The 17,927-nt window shown below is 43.2% G+C and overlaps 1 protein-coding gene across 9 annotated transcripts in view; it reads right to left on the reverse strand.

The window, feature by feature from the left end:
• Positions 1-17,927, reverse strand: part of R3HDM2 (R3H domain containing 2) — a 133,211-nt gene that overhangs the window by 52,850 nt on the left and 62,434 nt on the right. For all 9 annotated transcript variants that reach the window (XM_035102294.3, XM_060272173.2, XM_060272170.2 and 6 more), the window contains exons 2-6: positions 6,409-6,605; positions 4,365-4,406; positions 3,296-3,382; positions 1,587-1,713; positions 189-267 (exon numbers count right to left, since the gene is read on the reverse strand). In XM_035102294.3, coding sequence (XP_034958185.1) covers positions 189-267; positions 1,587-1,713; positions 3,296-3,382; positions 4,365-4,406; positions 6,409-6,573 — 500 coding nt within the window. In that variant the 5' untranslated portion in view covers positions 6,574-6,605. The remainder of the gene's footprint in view (positions 1-188; positions 268-1,586; positions 1,714-3,295; positions 3,383-4,364; positions 4,407-6,408; positions 6,606-17,927) is intronic.

The raw sequence follows: 17,927 nt of genomic DNA on the forward strand, positions 1-17,927 counted from the left end.
AGCCCATTGATAGGTGCTTGCCTACCTCCACTATGCAGCTACCACCACCACCACCACCACCATAGATTCCAACAGTTGCTGATACTTTCTGATCCCTCTCCCATACTTTCTCTTTAACCAGGCAAGCTTGCAGGAACACCTCCTTATTCCCACTTGCAAATCTGCCACATAACCACAGAGAAACCTACCTTGGGTTTTTCTTCAGTGTACTCACTAAAAATTCATGCAAATCTATTCCAGTGGAGTCTGTGTATTCCTGGCTGGAATCTATAACAAAGAAAACAGCAACATACTCAAGAAAAGCCATGTTCACAGGGAGAATATCCATGGAGTCAAAACAAGCAAGAATATAAAAGGGGTTCTGACAGTGTTGGAAGGACCAAGTTAACTGCTGCCTCTGCCTTTACCACAACCATGGCTTCCTTTGGAGTCAATGGTGGAAAGACCATTTGTAGGACATAAATCTAGCACTTTGAAAGAACAACAGTCCATATTTGAGGGCAAAGTTGCCACCCCAGAACCCTCAAATATACCCAATATTGATTTTTTACCCACCCTTTAGCTGCTTGTTCTACCACCAACTGCCTGAACAATCATATGCTAAATTATTGTACATGACAGGATTACTGGCTTTACACAAATCTTGGGAGGAGAACTTCTTAAATTTATAACAAGCACTGCTTTGTGGAACAGAATGTGGACCAGAAAGGAAAAAGGAATTAATTAAAGGCTTGTCTGATCAGTTAAGGTGTGTAATGACTGTTTTCTCAAGATTTTCATTAGTGGTCTACCTGTGCCCATGTGAGCAAAGAATTTCAGAGTGCTAAGGATACTAGGAGAAGGGGACGACAGAGGATGAGATGGTTGGACAGTGTTCTTGAAGCTATGAACATGAGTTTGACCAAACTGCGGGAGGCAGTGGAAGACAGGAGTGCCTGTCGTGCTCTGGTCCATGGGGTCACGAAGAGTCGGACACAACTAAACAACTAAACAACAAAGGATACCAAGGAAATTTGATCTTTGCATATTCTAATATGAATTGTTCAACCATTGCTTGTAACACATGTATGTACTTTCAAAGTTATGTTTCAAATAATTATTGAAATATATGCTGAAATGCAATTTTCTGCAGATTGTTTTTTATTGTAGATTAACATGAAAATGGAATGGAATGGAATAAACTTACAGGTGGACACATGCAAATGTGTATCAGTGGGGATGGGAAAACTTTGGCTCTCCAGATGTTCCTAGACTTCTGCTATCATTATCCCTCTCTATTTGCCATGCAGGCTGAGGCTGATAGGAACGGGAATCCAAGAACAGCTGGAGTGCCACAGGTTCCTCATCATTGTGATATAGACTGGAAATCCACTCCTAGAAAGTTGTGACAGGTGCCCTTATTAGACAGACAGACAGAGAGAGGTTGACATATAATACTGTCATACTCCTTTCCCCTTGTCATGTGGTCAGCTTGCATGCACAAACTGAAGAGAAAGTCCCAGACCCCTGGTAAATAGGGAAACAAAAACTACTGCTCATCTTTGCCCACAGAAATCAAGTTGATTCCAGAACTGAGGCTGTCTTACCTCTAGATAGCATTTTCTTGGGTGCCTTCTCCTTATTTTTCTCTTTTTCATCTTTTTCAGGGCCATCTTTTGCAGACTTGTCATCTTCCTTGTCAGAGGGGCAGCTGATGTGCAACTGTATGATATCCTAGCAACAGGACAAAATCCACACTTTGAAGGCCTCAGAGCCAATGTTTTGCAACCAACAAAAGCTGGAAATATGGTATGGTGACCGATTTGATTCCAATAAGAAATTTTACTTCTGGGTAGAATGGCTAAGAATATAAGAAGAGCTTGCTGGATTAGGCCAGTGGCCCATCTAGTCCAGCATCCTGTTCTCACAGTGGCTGAATAGTTGCCTGTGGGAAATCAGCAAACATGATCTGAGTACAAGAGCACTCTCCCTTCCTGTAGTTTCCAGCAACCGGCTAGTCACCCCGGGTGATTTTTGCCTCCCTAGGCAACATGTGGCTACATGCTTGCTCGTGTGGTTTATGTCGAGTTATGATTTTTATGCTATGAACCTGTTCTTAAGTTAAAAGGTTGATTGCAATGGATAAGATGTCATTTTAGTCCATCTGCTTCCCCTCTCCTCTCCAAACCTGACGTTACCCCCCCCCCCAAAAATAGAATGCTTTAGATTGTAGGTAACTGATGAGTAATTATATTCAGAAAGTGGGGGATTTTTGCCAGGTCAGTAAGGAACCCTGTGGATGTTTGCCTTCCTGCCTACAATGTGGCATGGCTCACTTAACTAATCTGTACTATTCTTGCAAGCCCTTGTGGTAGGTATATTTTGTTGCTCATTTGTTGCATTTATACCCTACCTTTTTTCCAAGGAACACAGACAGGGTGGTGTAAATGGCTCCCTCCCTCCCCTTTTAATTCCCTGTGAGGTAGGTTGGGCTGAGAGGCAGCAATTGGCCCAAGCTTAACCAGTGAGCTTCATGGCTGTGTGAGCATTGGAACACTGGTCTCCCAATCCCTGGTCTGAGATTCTAACCATAGCTGTCTCTGGCACCTTGTTTGCTCCTGTCCTTAGATTGCAACACACTATATACAACCTGAACTAGGTGGGGGCTCTGTCATAAAAATGCATGCTATGGGTGCAGTTTACTGCTATCTTATGGCTTTGAGGTTAAAATCCCCTACAGTGATCTGATCATAGGTCTAGTTTGGTATCACTAGAAGATTAAAAGCTTCTTTAATACACCCTGAAAACCTTGTCTGAATTTGACTCTTTATGGTTTTAATCTGATGGCTTGAATATGTTTCAATAGGAGCTCATATAGGAAGGTATGTTTTTAGACTTGGGAGACAGTAAATCAGAACAGGGGTTTGCTATGAAAGCACACACACTAGCATACAGTAAGCCTGCAACTTATGCTGGGTTTGCGTTCCGGGGACTGTGCCTAAATCCAAAATTGAGTGTAGTCAAAAGCCACTGAGGTTGATTGCCAAAGTCATTTTTCCCAGACCCCTGCTCCCCTTGTATTTTTATTTATTTATTATTATTTGCCATACACATAAAGCTGAATGTGCACAAGTTGTCGGCTTACTGCATCCAGATGACAAATTACAATTTAACCAGGACTATCATTTTTCTTTTAAAGGCTTGAAACTTTCCTACAGGTAAGCTTTCAACCTTGATCAGAACTATGAAGAAAAATAATCACTGAAAGCAGTCTCTCCTGTGTCTGGAAAAGTGATGTGACTACAACCAGGCTTACCTGGGTATCCAATGTCCCATCCACAAAGGGGCTAGAAGACTCTTCACATACAGCCAGGCTCCTGACTAGCTTCAGCTTTGAATTTGACTGCAAAAGGAGGGGGGGGGGAATCTGTAGTAAGACACAGGCAGCTAGAATTCCCTTTTAATATATAACTGAGCTGCTGCTCAACTAATGCTAATTAGGTTAGCTCTATACTAATGAGAAATGCAATTACATTTTGTCCAGTAGTAACACATGGCAAAGCAGTCAAGCAGAAGACACCAACATGCTTGATAGAGATTCAAGTCTGCCACCTGTGGAGGTACTTAGCCTGCTAACACAGTGACTTGAAGGTCATGTACATTGATAGGGTTTCCCTGAAGCTAACCAACCCATTTAATAATCCGCTGACTGAAGGTAAGTGACAAAAAGGAATGACTAACTTCTTCCTGCCTTAATTGAAAGCATGTCATTAAACTGCTGCCTTCTTGACAAACGTAGTTATTCTGGGTAATCTACTATAGTAGCATTTTTTTTAAATGCTTAAAATAAATGCCTGCCTCAGACTGTTTGGTGAATGGACCTGCAAGTGAAATTGTGTAAATGTAGCATCACAAAAGTATTTTACTTGAACAGAAGTAGTCATGGTGAAATATGGTCCTGGGAACCATAGTTAAGATATTATCTCCAATATAATAATGGGAAGTTAAAGGTGCATATGACAAGGGCATAAGGGAATCAAACTGAAGAAAAAGTACAGTGCCATAGCACTTTAATCTCAAAAGATTTGGGGCAGATATAAATTACAAATTCAGAGGACATGCCCAGCTGATCTTAAAAATCACAATGATACCTAGGAGTAAAGGGCAACCTCTGCTGAGGCTTTAACTGGTTAACCGTTAAGTGCAAGGGATGAACAGTGAAAAGCAAGAAGATTTGGGATAAAGGAGCAGGAAGAGTAATATCTGGAGCCCTGATAGGAACGAGAGATTCTGGGACTCAATTCCAAGGAGAACTGCAGAAAGACAGAGTCATGTAAGCTCTTGCTGCAGCATCACCTGGTAAAAAGAAATCAACAGTATCTTACCTTGGCTCTTTTTCTAACATGCCCATGATTGGATGTCCGCCTCTGCAACAAAAAAAGGAGGGGAGGAACAATGGTGGAAAAATCACTCCAGTTGTGCATTCTATGAGATGTAAGATACTTGCTAGGGGGGAAATCACAACACATTGGGAGGAATTAAATGTAACAGTATGGGAATTGTTCCATCAACACAAGCATTTCAGCTTGCTGGAAACAATGTTCTCTCCTCTCCCCACACATTTTTCTGGGGGTTCTCCTGATACATACTCCTAGGCAATCTGGACAGGCACAGGGGTGAGGGGGAGTCCCACTGTGCTAGCAGAAGTCCATGCCATATATTATCTTGCAAGAATCTAATGCAAACAGGCCAATTCTGCATACATTTTGCACAGGATCAAAACTAGCTATGGCAGGAAACCACCATAACCATGTAAAGATCAAATAAGAAAATAAAATGCAAGAGAAACATTGTGTGGTCAAGTCCAGTTTAACCATCAGATTTCATTGATTTAAAAGGACGCCTACAACTGAGGTCTGTTAAAATCATGGTGTCCTTTCTCTCTCCTACAAGGGACGCGGGAGGCGCTATGGTCTAAACCACTGAACCACTTGGGCTTGGGGCCTACAAATACATCTCAAAGCTCATCTTTTTCTGTGAAGTTTTTGCAAAATTTCACGCTTCTCTCCAAAGTGATGTCTAGGTGCATAAAATTGCATTTGTCCATGTCTCTCTTGCTCATCCCCTCAGTTCTCTCTTTTCACTGCATAGCTTTAGATTGCCACAACCTTTGGAGCAGGTATTTGCCTGTTAATTCCTATGCCTTCTGTGTTTCTTTGGAGCAGGATTTGTGTGTCTGCAATATAAAGTGGCTTGAACATCTTCCTGGGTCCATGTCCCACTCTTTTTTTAATACTGAAGAGATGAAGCCATCATGGCCACAGTAAATCAGCAATTCTACACACAATTATCTGGGAGTAAGTCTCACTGAACTCAATATGACTTACTTCTGGGTGGATTGTACTGTAAGAAGTCCATAGGACTCATCTATGTGATGGGGTAGGGAAAAAAAAGAAACAAGAATCACCTCTCCTCATACGAACTGACCCAGACCCTGCAATTATCATGTGAGGTCTTTCTTCATGTGCCTCCTCCACAATACGTTTGGAGGGTAGCAACCTGAAAAAGGGCCTTTTCTGTGGTGGTTCCCTGTTGGTGGAATGCTCTCCTCAGACTGGCTTGCCTGGCACTTTCATTACATATCTTTAGGTGCTAGATAATAACAATTATCTCAAAGCAGGCCCTGGACTGATTAACATTCTGTGTACTTTTATATATGTTTGTGTGAGTGGGGTTAATGTTTTGTTCTTGTTTTTATTATGTCTTTTGAGTTCTCATTTTGTATTTTTATGTTGTCAACCGCCCTGTGATCTTCGGATGGAGAGCAGTATACAAAACCGATGACAATAGCAGCAGCGGCAACAAAAACATTGGCCTGGAAAAGATTTCCTAAAATGATCCAGCAAAGTACAGTGGTACCTCTAGTTACGAACTTAATTCGCTCCTGAGGTCCGTTCTTAACCTGAAACGGTTCTTAACTAGAGGCGTGCTTTCACTAATGGGGCTTTTTGCTGCCGCGGCAGCGCCAGCACACGATTTCCATTCTCACCCTGGGGCAAAGTTCTCAATTTGAGGTAACTCTTCCAGGTGAGCAGAGTGTGTAACCTGAAACGTTTGTAGCCTGAGGCGTTTGTAACTCCAGGTACCACTGTATATGGCAGCATGACAAGAACCTCGCCACCGATTACCATGGCTCTTTCTCTAACAGTACCAGGTTCGCACCATGCTGAGATTAATGAGTAATTTGGTGGTAGAATACGGTACTGCAGAAGTCCAGAACTGTTGGAACCCCTAATTAAGTGAACTTAACAAAGGGGCCAAAAAGGACCTCTGCCTGATATACTGTAATAGGGAGTCCAAGATCTACTGCCAGTTAGCATTGGGCTTTGATGGGTCTGTTGGTATACATGAAATTCTTCCTCCAATTACCTGTGATTCTTGCCGTGTGCTACTCTCCTCCCCATCCTTCTCAACCTCCTCTTTGCTTGGTGACCTGGATACAAATTTGTTTTTGTTCACAGATTCCTCAACCACTTTCTTTTCCAATTCTTTCATTATCTCCAGTGTCTCCTGTGTTGTGTTGCTGTTAGACATCTTCAGCACAGTATAGCGTTAGTGATGGACACCTGCAGGTGGGACAGAAGGAATGGAGGTCAGTGCATCCAAGAATAAAGGCTTCTCTTTTTTTGTTGTTTTCCCATTCCCTTTCTTTCCCTTTTCATTTTTATACAGAATTCCCCGTTTCCTTGCTCTTTGTCACATACTGAAGCTATACTTGCTCAGGATCTTGGCTTTAAAGTCCTTCTTCATATTATTGAAGATCTGACACTACACTTTCCATACCTCTATGTCATCTGCTGGAAGGGGTTGGGGATGCAATATTCCATTTGGATTTTAACCCTTTCCCTCCCCACTGCAGTCCTGACAATACACACACACACACACACACACACACACACACACACACACACACACACACACCACACCCATCTGGGTTGCCCCAGCCATTCTGGATGGCTCCCAACAAAAAATAGTAAAAGTACAATACCACATCACACACTAAAAACTTCCCTTAACAGGGCTGCCTTCAGATGTCTCTTTAAAATCACACAGCCGTTTCTCTGTTTGACATCTGCTGGGAGGGCGTTCCACATGGTAGGTGAGACTACCAAGAAGGTCTTCTTCCTGGTTCCCTGTAACCTCACCTTTTGCAATGAGGGAACCACCAGAAGGCCCTCGTGCTGGCTTTTTGGTATTTTGGCCTTCAGTGTCCGGGCTGAATGATGGGAGGTGGAGACACTCCTTCATGTATACAGAGCCGAAGTCATTTAGGGCTTTAAAGGTCAGCACCAACACTTTGAATTGTGCTCAGAAACATACTGGGAGCCAATGCAGTTTTTACAGGTCTGGTGTTATATGGTCTCGGTGGCTGCTCCTAATCACCAGTTCAGCTGCCACATTCTAGATTAGTAGTAGTTTCCAAGTCACCTTCAAAGGTAGCCCGATGTAGAGCGCATTGCAGTAGTCCAAGCAGGAGATAACCAGAGCATGCACCACTCTGGCGAGACAGTCTGCAGGCAGGTAGGGTCTCAGCCTGCATACCAGATGGAGCTGGCAGACAGCTGCCCTGGACACAGAATTGACCTGCACCTCCATGGACAGCTGTGAGTCCAAAATGACTCCTAGGCTGCAGACCTGGTCATTCAGGGGCACAGTTACCCCATTCAGGACCAGGGAGTCCTCCACACCTGCCCACCTCCTGTCCCCCAGAAACAGTACTTCTGTCTTGTCAGGATTCAACCTCAATCTGTTTGCCCCCAACCACCTCTGGACACCCACACAGGACGTTAATTGCCTTCACTGGTTTTGAGAGGTAGAGCTGGGTATCATCCACATATTGGTGAACACCCAGCCCAACTCCCCTGATGATCTCTCATACAGGTATGAAAAAGCATGGAGGAGAGTACAGAGCTCTGAGGCACCCCACAAGTGGGTGCCCAGGGGTCCAAGCTGCTAACTGCATCATTGCCAGTGAGAGCTTCCTCCACAATGCAAATAGCAGTGGATTGGAGGAGGCTATCTTAATCAAGATTACAGGGGCTGTGGGGGGAACTCACTGCAGTTCCAGCTGAGCACCACCATGGCAGCTATTTTTGTTTTGAAAACCAGTCATATTAAACACAAAAACTCATTTATGCCTGGCCCTCAATGGCTTTGCTTACCAGGGGCAAAAGTAGGTTTTGCCTGCCTCTGCCACTGTCTGTGAAGGCACCTCTGAACTATCTCACCAGTAAGTGAATGCTTACTTCCCCACATATAAATGCCTAGCAAAGTGTTGTATTTGGTGACACTGCTCTCGTGAAGACAAAACCTACTTCCCCCGTCTGTTGCATTAAAATGGATCTTTCTAGTTCTATTTGTGTATCTATCCACTAGCCTTTGCCTTTCTGTATCTGCTCGCTTTGTTTGCTTAACTGAAGTAAAGCCATGATAACCTACACTTGATCCCTTCAGGAATGTGTTAGACTAGAATGCCTATACAGTCTTACCTTGGATTCCAAACCCCCTGGAGCTCGAATGCTTTGGCTCCCGAATGCCGCAAACCCAGAAGTGATTATTCCTGTTTGCAAATGTTCTTTTGGAACCCGAATGTCCAATGGGGCTTTTGCGGCTTCTGATTGGCTGAAGGAGCTTCCTGCAACCAATCAAAAGTCGTGATTTGGTTTTCGAATGTTTTGGAAGTCGAACGGACTTCCGGAATGGATCCCATTCAACTTCCAAGGTACGGCTGTATATGGTATAGCAATACAATCTCTCTTTTTTTTACCTTGAACATAATAGAACTAGCCCAAACCTGTTTAAACTGCTTATACCTGCCTAGTGTGCTCAGACCGCTTCTAACTGCTTTACGCCTGCTTCTTGGGAGAAAAGCAATGACAAACCTAGACAGCATCTTAAAAAGCAGAGACATCACCTTGCCGAGAAAGGTCCGTATAGTTAAACTATGGTTTTCCCAGTAGTGATGTATGGAAGTGAGAGCTGGACCATAAAGAAGGCTGATTGCCGAAGAATTGGTGCTTTTGAATTATGGTGCTGGAGGAGACTCTTGAGAGTCCCATGGACTGCAAGAAGATCAAACCTATCCATTCTGAAAGAAATCAGTCCTGATTGCTCACTGGAAGGACAGATCCTGAAGCTGAGGCTCCAATACTTTGGCCACCTCATGAGAAGAGAAGACTCCCTGGAAAAGAGCCTGATGTTGGGAAAGATGGAGGGCACAAGGAGAAGGGGACGACAGAGGACGAGATGGTTGGACAGTGTTCTTGAAGCTATCAACATGAGTCTGACCAAACTGCGGGAGGCAGTGGAAGACAGGAGTGCCTGGTGTGCTCTGGTGCATGGGGTCACAAAGAGTCGGACACGACTAAACAACAAGTTTTCTGGATCTGTGTCAGGTCTTTGTGTAGTCTTAGAAAGAGATGAGCACCACCCAAAGCTCTGGGTCAGTCCTCTTGGAGTGATAGCCCAGGGAATTGACCACTCAGCAGAGTTTTAGAAATAAAGTATGGTTGTGCCTACTTTCATGTTTCCTGACTTCATCTCTTGATAGGAAGCGAACGAACAAAGGGCATATTTTTGCCACAGGTCCCCTACCCAACACACTAGACACTGGGTAGCCTGGTTCACTCAGAGGGATCACACAGGTGTGTGACATAGAAATGCACTCTGTCAACCCAAAGTAGAGGTGTTCTTGCAACACACAAGCTACACGTGCAACTCATCATAATTATAGGCAATTTCTCAGTGCTCTAGAACAGAAGGTCTGCAATGTAACAGAAATGAACTTTCTATAAAAAATATGTTGTAATTATGCCACTCTCCTGCTAATTATGCTGCATTCAATGTGGATCGTTATTTTGCCATGTTCTGTTTCATTATTTAAGACCTGTAAATCACTTAAAGATTCCTTTGGAAATAGGACGTGGTTCAGAAATGATTTTAAATAAATAATAAATTAAGAAATAAATAAGGAGATGGTGAAGAAAACAATTTCCCCCATGAGGAACAAAGACAAAGACAAGCTATCAATTTCAGGAACTGGAACTCAATTTTTATTTCAGTCTGGGAAAGGCCTACTGAAAGAGAAGCATTTAAGGTCAGCCATTAAATGAGCAAAAAATATATTCCCTCTATTAAGTAAGCCTGAACAATTAATGCTCACTGATTCTGTGCTCAAGACAATAACGTGGATTAGAATCCCTACTTCACACATTAGTGTCCATTAGTCTTTCCTTCTAAGTGCCTTGATTGCTGCAACATATTTAAGGGATATTAGTCACTCCTTAACATGTAGTAAATGGCCTTGTGTGCCTCTCCTTCTTTGGGTAGCACTACATGGGCCTGTCAGGCTGCCAGAAAAGCCCTTCTGCCCGTGGTCCAACATTGTAAGCAGAAACGGGCACGACTTGGCAGTAATTAACTTTATTGCTCAGTAACTAGGGAGATAGCATAAAGCTAAGCAAGTCAGCTGCAGAAGCTAAAGTTCCTGCCCCCTTCTTCCCCTATTGATACTTGCCTCCTTGCATTTTTCACTGTGACTCAGCTTTTCTTAATTGTTCCAGCCTTTTCTTGACTCTTTGTTCCTGGGCTGAGAATCATAGAATCTTAGAGTTGGAAGGGACCACAAGGGTCATCTATTCCACCCCCCGCAATTCAGGAATCTCAGCTAAAGCATCCATGACAGATGGCCATCCAACCTCTGTTTAAAACCTCCAATTGGCCTCCCAATCTGGCCCGCGACGACCCCCGCCGCCTGCTGCCGTCGCCCACTCTTACGGCGCGCAGCGCGTCGGCACTCTTCCAGGTCGGAAAAAAGCACCGAAAATCGTTTGTGCGCATGCATATAGGCCTCTCCCGACCCTCTTTCCGGTGCACTTCCGGGTCGGGGAGGCCCATACGCATGCGCACAAACGATTCCCGGTGCTTTTTCCGACCTGGAAGCGCGCCACCAAGTGTGTGTGCGCATGCGCACGGGCGCGCACTCCCCTGCCCTCCGGCCCAAAGCTGGGTAAGTCTGGGGACCCCTGATCTACGCACACTTAGGTGAGGAATTGTATTCTTGAAATGTTATCTAAATGTTGATTTAATTTAATGCATGTAACCATTATTAATATTGACTATTTTCAGTTGTTATCTCTGAAAAACTTAGAAAACAATAGAACCATTATACGATTTACACAACCCTTTAAAGATTAGGTAAGGAACCACATATTTAAATCGAGTGTGACAATTTATAAAATTATAGTAATTTAGTATTTTGATTTATATAACTGTCACAAAATGTATGCATTATTTGATACTTCCAACTGATGAAGATTTATACATCGAAACAGGGCCCTGTCCTGGTCTCTCATCAATACTGACTGCAGACATCAACTTGATTATGGACTTATGAACCTGTTCCTTCCTCAAGATTATCATTTTCAATATTGTTATGAATCTCTGTGAAATTGAGTTCGCAATTTTTATTTGTTTGTAATCTCCGTTAGAATACATGCAATTGAATGGATTATTGTTTGTTATAATTTACTAGTGACTTGCAAGCAGGGATTACTCCCACAATTGAAACTCACATTGACCAGAGTTCTTGGTGTTTTTCTCTTGCTGTAATTAAGAACAAGTTCTCCAATTGGAGTACTCGCAGGAAGGCCAGTATTTCCCAGTTATCAGTGCTTATACTACATTTTTAAAGATTTGTCTTGAGAGCATCTTTAAAAATATCTTGATGTTCACCAGTATTTCGATTTCCATTCTTAAAATGGAATGGAAGACGATAATCAGGCATCCGAACAACATGACCTGTCCAACAAAGTTGATGTTGAAGAATCATTGCTTCGGCACTGGTGATCTTTGCTTCTTTCAGAACATAATGCACAGGTTGACTTGCTGATTGCATCTCTACCATCACTAGCTAAAGTGGCCTCACTGCTGCCAGACATCAGGGGCAGCATGTCCCATTTTTGCCACTTGAGACAAAATGGGAAGTGCCAGCTCACTGTGAGGCTGCCTGCCCTGCCAGTGGAGAAGCACCAATTTCCAGCAAAATCTCACCAAAATCTTGCAAGATCTCTCACACTCCATGAGATCTCACCAGAAATCAGCACCAATGCTAGTGTCACTTCTGTGCCAGTGGTACAGGCAGCATGGCAAGTGAGGCGCCCATGAGGGAGCAATCTTGGGGCCTTCAGCCGCCCGAGGCAACTACTTCACCCCACAAGATTCCCCTCCCTTTGTGATAGAGAATAACAGAAGATAACAGCTTCCTATTGCCTTTTAATTTTTGCTAAATTAGCCTGCTATTGCAGGGATTCTTTACTTTATTTTTTGGGTGCCACAAACTATGACGAGGGATTCTTTTAAGCAAACAAGTGCTTAAACACACACACACACACAAACGCAGTCTTCGTAATTTCCAGGTAAATACACAGCCACAAATTCACAAATGGTGCAGTTCTGAAAGTAAAGAGCTTTTTCATAGATTATTTTGCGCAAGGAAGGGGAAATGACCAACATTTGTCACCTTCCAGGGCCTGTAAATGCAAGAAGCACACACACACACAGACCCCACTCAATGCTTTGAAACTGAAGTGACTGTACTAGGGGTGGTACCTTTGCCTGCTTTTAGTGACGCAAGGACAGTTACTTCCTGCCCGCCCCTGGTGGGAGAGAGCTGAAGGAGCTAACTACATACGTTCCCCATCCACAAGAGGCTGGTCAGTATGTTTACAGCTATCAAACATACAATGAACTCCCTCTGGATTATTTCCCCTCCCCAGCATTCAAACTAAAAGCAGCAGCATTGTGTGTTCCGCTGAAGTTTCTCATTAAAGAAAACAGAAAAGGCTCCTTCTCAGAAGGTTTTCCTTTCTGTGTGAATGAATCAGCCGCGCTCCCTCAGGACAAGCGTGGGTGTAAGCAAGGAGGCGGCTGACATGATCCACTGTGGCAAGCAGGACTTGCGGAGAAGTACAAGTTCACAGGGCTCAGGAAGGAAGAAAAGAAGGTGGGCGACGAGGACAGGCAGGCTATGCCAATCACTTTCCGCCAGGCAGATACAACAAATTATGTAGCTACATCATCAGGAAAGCTACTTGTTAAAAATCTGGGTCAGGGAAGGAGAACACACACAGAAACACACAGAGAGAGCAGCAGAGGAGAGATGCCGAGTCTTCTATTAAGTCTGAGGAGCTAAGCCAGGTGGAAGAAGCCAGACACAGCATCTTGAGGAACCGGATAATAATGGGTTTCTTCCGCTTGACCCACTGAAGCCAATGCTCGAATTACAGGTCCCCTTACTTACTGTGATGCCCTCTTAGCTGCTGCTTTTTAATAGTAATTTTTATTAAAGTTGTCTCTTTTTCAGTTTCATTTTCAAAGGCTATTGGGGAGGCGGAGCATGATTTGTCTAAAATTGGAAAGAGTCAGCAGTTGAGATTTATGGGTTTATTTATGGGAGACCCTACTTTCCCTGCCCCCACAACAAATCAAGCATTGACTGAAGCGAAGGCAAGCTGGCGTTGTTCCATCATTTTACCCATCCCCACGGAAACTGATTTTAAAAAGGAAATAAAGCTTTCTCCTTGAGATTCACTACAACTAACAGCAGCCTGCTCCCTATCTGAATCAGATTTCAAAAACCAGACTGAGCACACTAACAAACGTAATCCAGTCAACATCAAGGACCTCCTTCCTGAGGGTAGCTAATTCTCTCAAAGGTTGCCATATAGAATCATAGAATCATGAAAACTTCAAACAAACAAAGATGCTGAGGAAGTTTTCCTTTAACTTTTCTGTCATGTGGTCGGTCATAAGAAGGCTCCCGTTGGGGTCAAAAGTAATTCTATCAAGTTCAATCTTCTTCTTCTTCTTCTTATTCTTATTATTATTATTTTATCTGAGAATTCAAAAGGAATCCTCCTATCCATTTCTAGAAACCAGATTCCTACACACATAGCTCTCCTTGGAATATCAGCTTATTTTCAGCTTCCAGAGCCATTCTTAAGCAAGGCAGATGTCCATGGTAGACACAGGGTGGAACTTAACATCACATACTTCCAGTTGTTTCATCTGCACAAGCATTTCGGCTTGCCCTTGGTCACCCTGGTTCATGACATTTGCCAGGAAAAAGACAGTCAGAGTGCAGCCTTCTTGGTTCTCCTCGACTTCTCAGCAGCTTTTAATACTGTTGACCAGTCTTCACTTACCCCACTGTCCTGTTCACAGTTGTGAAGAATATTCTTACATTATGAGTATTCTGTGTCACCATTAAGAGAAAGAGGTAGGAATAGGCCAATATATATGTGGACTGTCCCTGGATCAAGTGACCTTTCTTCAAGTTCTCAAAGTTCTTAACCTAGCTCAAGGTTGTCATCTGAACTAGCCAGGTGTTTAACTGATAATCTTGCCAAAGCCATCTTGCAAAAAAATGGCATGTAGACATTCCATTTTGGCAACTGCAACCTGGGTTTAAGGAGCCATTTTGTGCTTAGCTTATATAGCTGTGTTTCTAAGACTGATTTGGAGTGAAGTGATATTAGTGGTGATGACACCCACTTCTCTCTCTCCAATTCATCTGAATCAGGAGTGGCAGTTCAAGTGCTTGTCTGTTGCCTGGAAGTGGCAATGAGCTGTATGGGGACCAATAAATTGAAACTGAATCCAGATAAGACAGAGGTACTATGTGTTGCAAGTTCTCAAGTTCAGGAAACATGGGGACTGGCAGTTCTGGATGGAAGGAACAGATATACCACCAGGTGCCATAGGAAAGCCCTAGACATATCAAGAGATCCAACGCACCCTGGTCACCATTTCTTCGAGTTTCTGCCATCGGGATGGAGATATAGAACAATGCAGGCAAGAACGAGTTGTCTCAAGAACAGTTTCTTCTCTAGAGCGATTTTGGCCTTAAATGGAAAGTCTGGACTTTGAAGTCATCTTATTTTTACTTGTTACATTGTATCATGTTGCATTGTTTTAATTATTGTTTTGTAGTAATTTTGGATTACAGTATGTGGAATATCTGAGCTTTATCTGAGTGGATGTGGTAACCGAGTAATTTCGTTGTTCCCACAAGGGGACAATGACAATTGAAAAAAAATTCTTTTTCTTTCTTTTCTTAACAGATGCATAGCTTGTGGGTACTCCTTGGTCCATCTAGGTCTCCTGAGATCCAGGTGACCTTGGTGGTTAGGAGTGCCTATTTCCAGTTATGGCTGGTTCTTCAACTATGACCCTTCCTGGATAAGATATTGTGGTCACAATAATTCATGCTCTGGTAATTTCTAGTTCGGACTATTGCAATCAGCTCAATGTGGGGCTGCCCATGAAAACAGCTTGGAAGCTGCTAATAGTGCAGAGTGAAACAGCGAGGCTGCTGCTGATCATCTCTGACCAGACACATATGACGCTGGTTGAAAGATTTGTACTAGTTGCCAATTCACTGCCAAACTGAATTTGAGGCGTTAATATTGATACATAAAGCCCTATACATATAACTTGGGCCCAAAACATCTGAAGGAGTACCTCCTCCCATATCAACTTTGCCTGGGAGTTATGATCAGCAAGGGAGGGCCTGCTTGTAGTGCTACCACTACAGCGCGTGAAAGGGCATTTTCTCAAGCGACACCCCCCCCCCCGAGGTGTGTCTTGACCTATCACTGTACACATCCAACAACTGGTCAGGACACATTTCTTTACACTGCAGTTCTGTGTTATGATATTCTGATGTTGGCAGGGGGGCTGTTAATGGCTTTTATCATTCTAATGTATATTGTATATATTTTTAACTGCAGTGTTTAGGTAACACACTTTGGGCCATTTGGAAACAAGCAGGATGTAAGCACAAATAATAAATGAAACAAGTTTGGTTTTCCACAATATCCGAACTGAGGATTGTGGCTTCATCTCAGCAGTTTGTTCAGAGCAAAGCAGACAAAGGTACTGGTTTGCACGTAATGCTAAGCCAGCCCTCTTCCCAGCTTTGGAAAGAGAAGAGTGGGGCTGGCACAAACTTAAGAGTTAGCATCCATGCTCAGTAAGCCATGGTTTGGCTTATCACAGCATGTGTATTGGGTCTCTACTCAGACCTCAACAGTGCCTGTTCAGACAAACCAGAGGTGGCAGAAAACACAGCTTTTGTCTCAGTTCCTTCCAAAACAAAAATTCCCAGTACAGTAGTAGGAGCAAATGCTAGTACCTCAGTTCTACAACTCTGCACAAGGTTTTGGCATTAACGTCACATCTCACTAAATTAGACCATTCTGCAAGGTTAAATGATGATGTTCTTGTTCTCTATTTGTTTGCACACTGGCCTCTGGGTCAACCAATCTGAATCATGCCTCCATGGCAACAGGCTCCATCGCTACAAGCAACAAGACAAGTTTATTTCAGTGGTACCTTGGTTTACAAACTTAATCCGTTCCGGAAGTCTGTTCTTAAACCAAAGCCGTTCATGCAACACAATTTCAAAGCAAGCAGGGTGCTTCACTTGTCAGAAAACAACAGATTTAGCATCCCAATGCAAAGCAAAATCATGCTACCGGTATCTACTAACCCAATGTAGAGAAGCCTGTAGAGATAATGGTGGGAGCAAAGAAGAGAGGAAACCAATTCTCAGAACAAACATAGCTGACACAAAAGGTTCAGAAAATAATGCCTGCCTTACCCATTTTGTCCTAATGGTGAAGGGCATTTGGTTGCATTGGAAGTCAAGTGTTTGGGGCCCACAATGCAATTTTCCAGGGACCTACAGTAAGTAACTAAATGCCACTGATTGGAACAACCTGCTCATCTTTCCTCTCATCCAGCCGCCTACATGCTCACCCCAACCACAAGTGCTCTGTCGCAGGTGCTGAGGAAGGCCACAGCTGTTTAAACCGGCAGGCATGAGCCATTAGAGCACACTGCTCACAGCTCTGTCTTCAGTCCTCAGGTGCCAATAGTGTTGTTGTTGTTGTTGTTGTTGTTGTTGTTGTTGTTGTTGTTGTTGTTGTTGTTTTAATAATAAAAGAAAAACACACCTACAAACAAACAAACCCTATGTGTAATAGCTGCTATTGATGCTTTCCTTTTCTGGAGTTCTCTTGTGCATGCCAGAACTCAAGCTTGTTGGGGCGACAAAAAAAATACTGCCTATTACTACTATAAAATAAATTACAAAGACAAACAAGTCAATATAAACCAAAATATACAGCAGGGGTGGCCAACTCCCAAGAGACTGAGATCTACTCACAGAGTTAAAAACTGGCAGTGATCTACCCCCTTTTTAGGGGTTCAGGTCACAGTTGTTGAGCTTCTTTTAGGGAGGAAGAAAGCCACATTTTTAGGGGGTGCAGGGCAAAAATGTTGAGCTTTTTTTAGGGGAGCCAAAGTTGTCAAACTTCTTTGGGGGGAACCAGTGATCTGCCAGTGATCTACCACGGACGTCCAGTGATCTACCGGTAGATCACGATCTACCTGTTGGACATGCCTGATACACAGTATTCGCAGATATGGATAATATTTAATAACAAAAATATACAGTGTACAAACATTCAAAGATCATAATGCAGCACCAAACATTGAGTTCCAAACAGCGACTGAACAGCAATTACATTGTATACAATTCACGTTCTATAAACGGAGAGCTCATGCAACTCCCAGGGAATGTTACATTATGGGACAGCTCTTAAATATAATAAATCCTGTCAATGGCTGAAAGGAAAGTCCACAATATAGAAGTATATACTATGCATGAATATGCGGGTTGGGCATGTTGCTTGACCTATGTCAGGAACTTTTCATCACACTGAGAGCCAATCTACATTTCAAAATTCCACTTAGAAGGTGGGAGACCTGCAGCTTTCGAATGATGACCAAGCTTCACTCTCCTCAGCATTACACAAAACATA

This window comes from Zootoca vivipara, chromosome 2, assembly GCF_965207765.1.
Source record: "Zootoca vivipara chromosome 2, rZooViv2.hap1.1, whole genome shotgun sequence".
Lineage (NCBI taxonomy): Eukaryota > Metazoa > Chordata > Lepidosauria > Squamata > Lacertidae > Zootoca > Zootoca vivipara.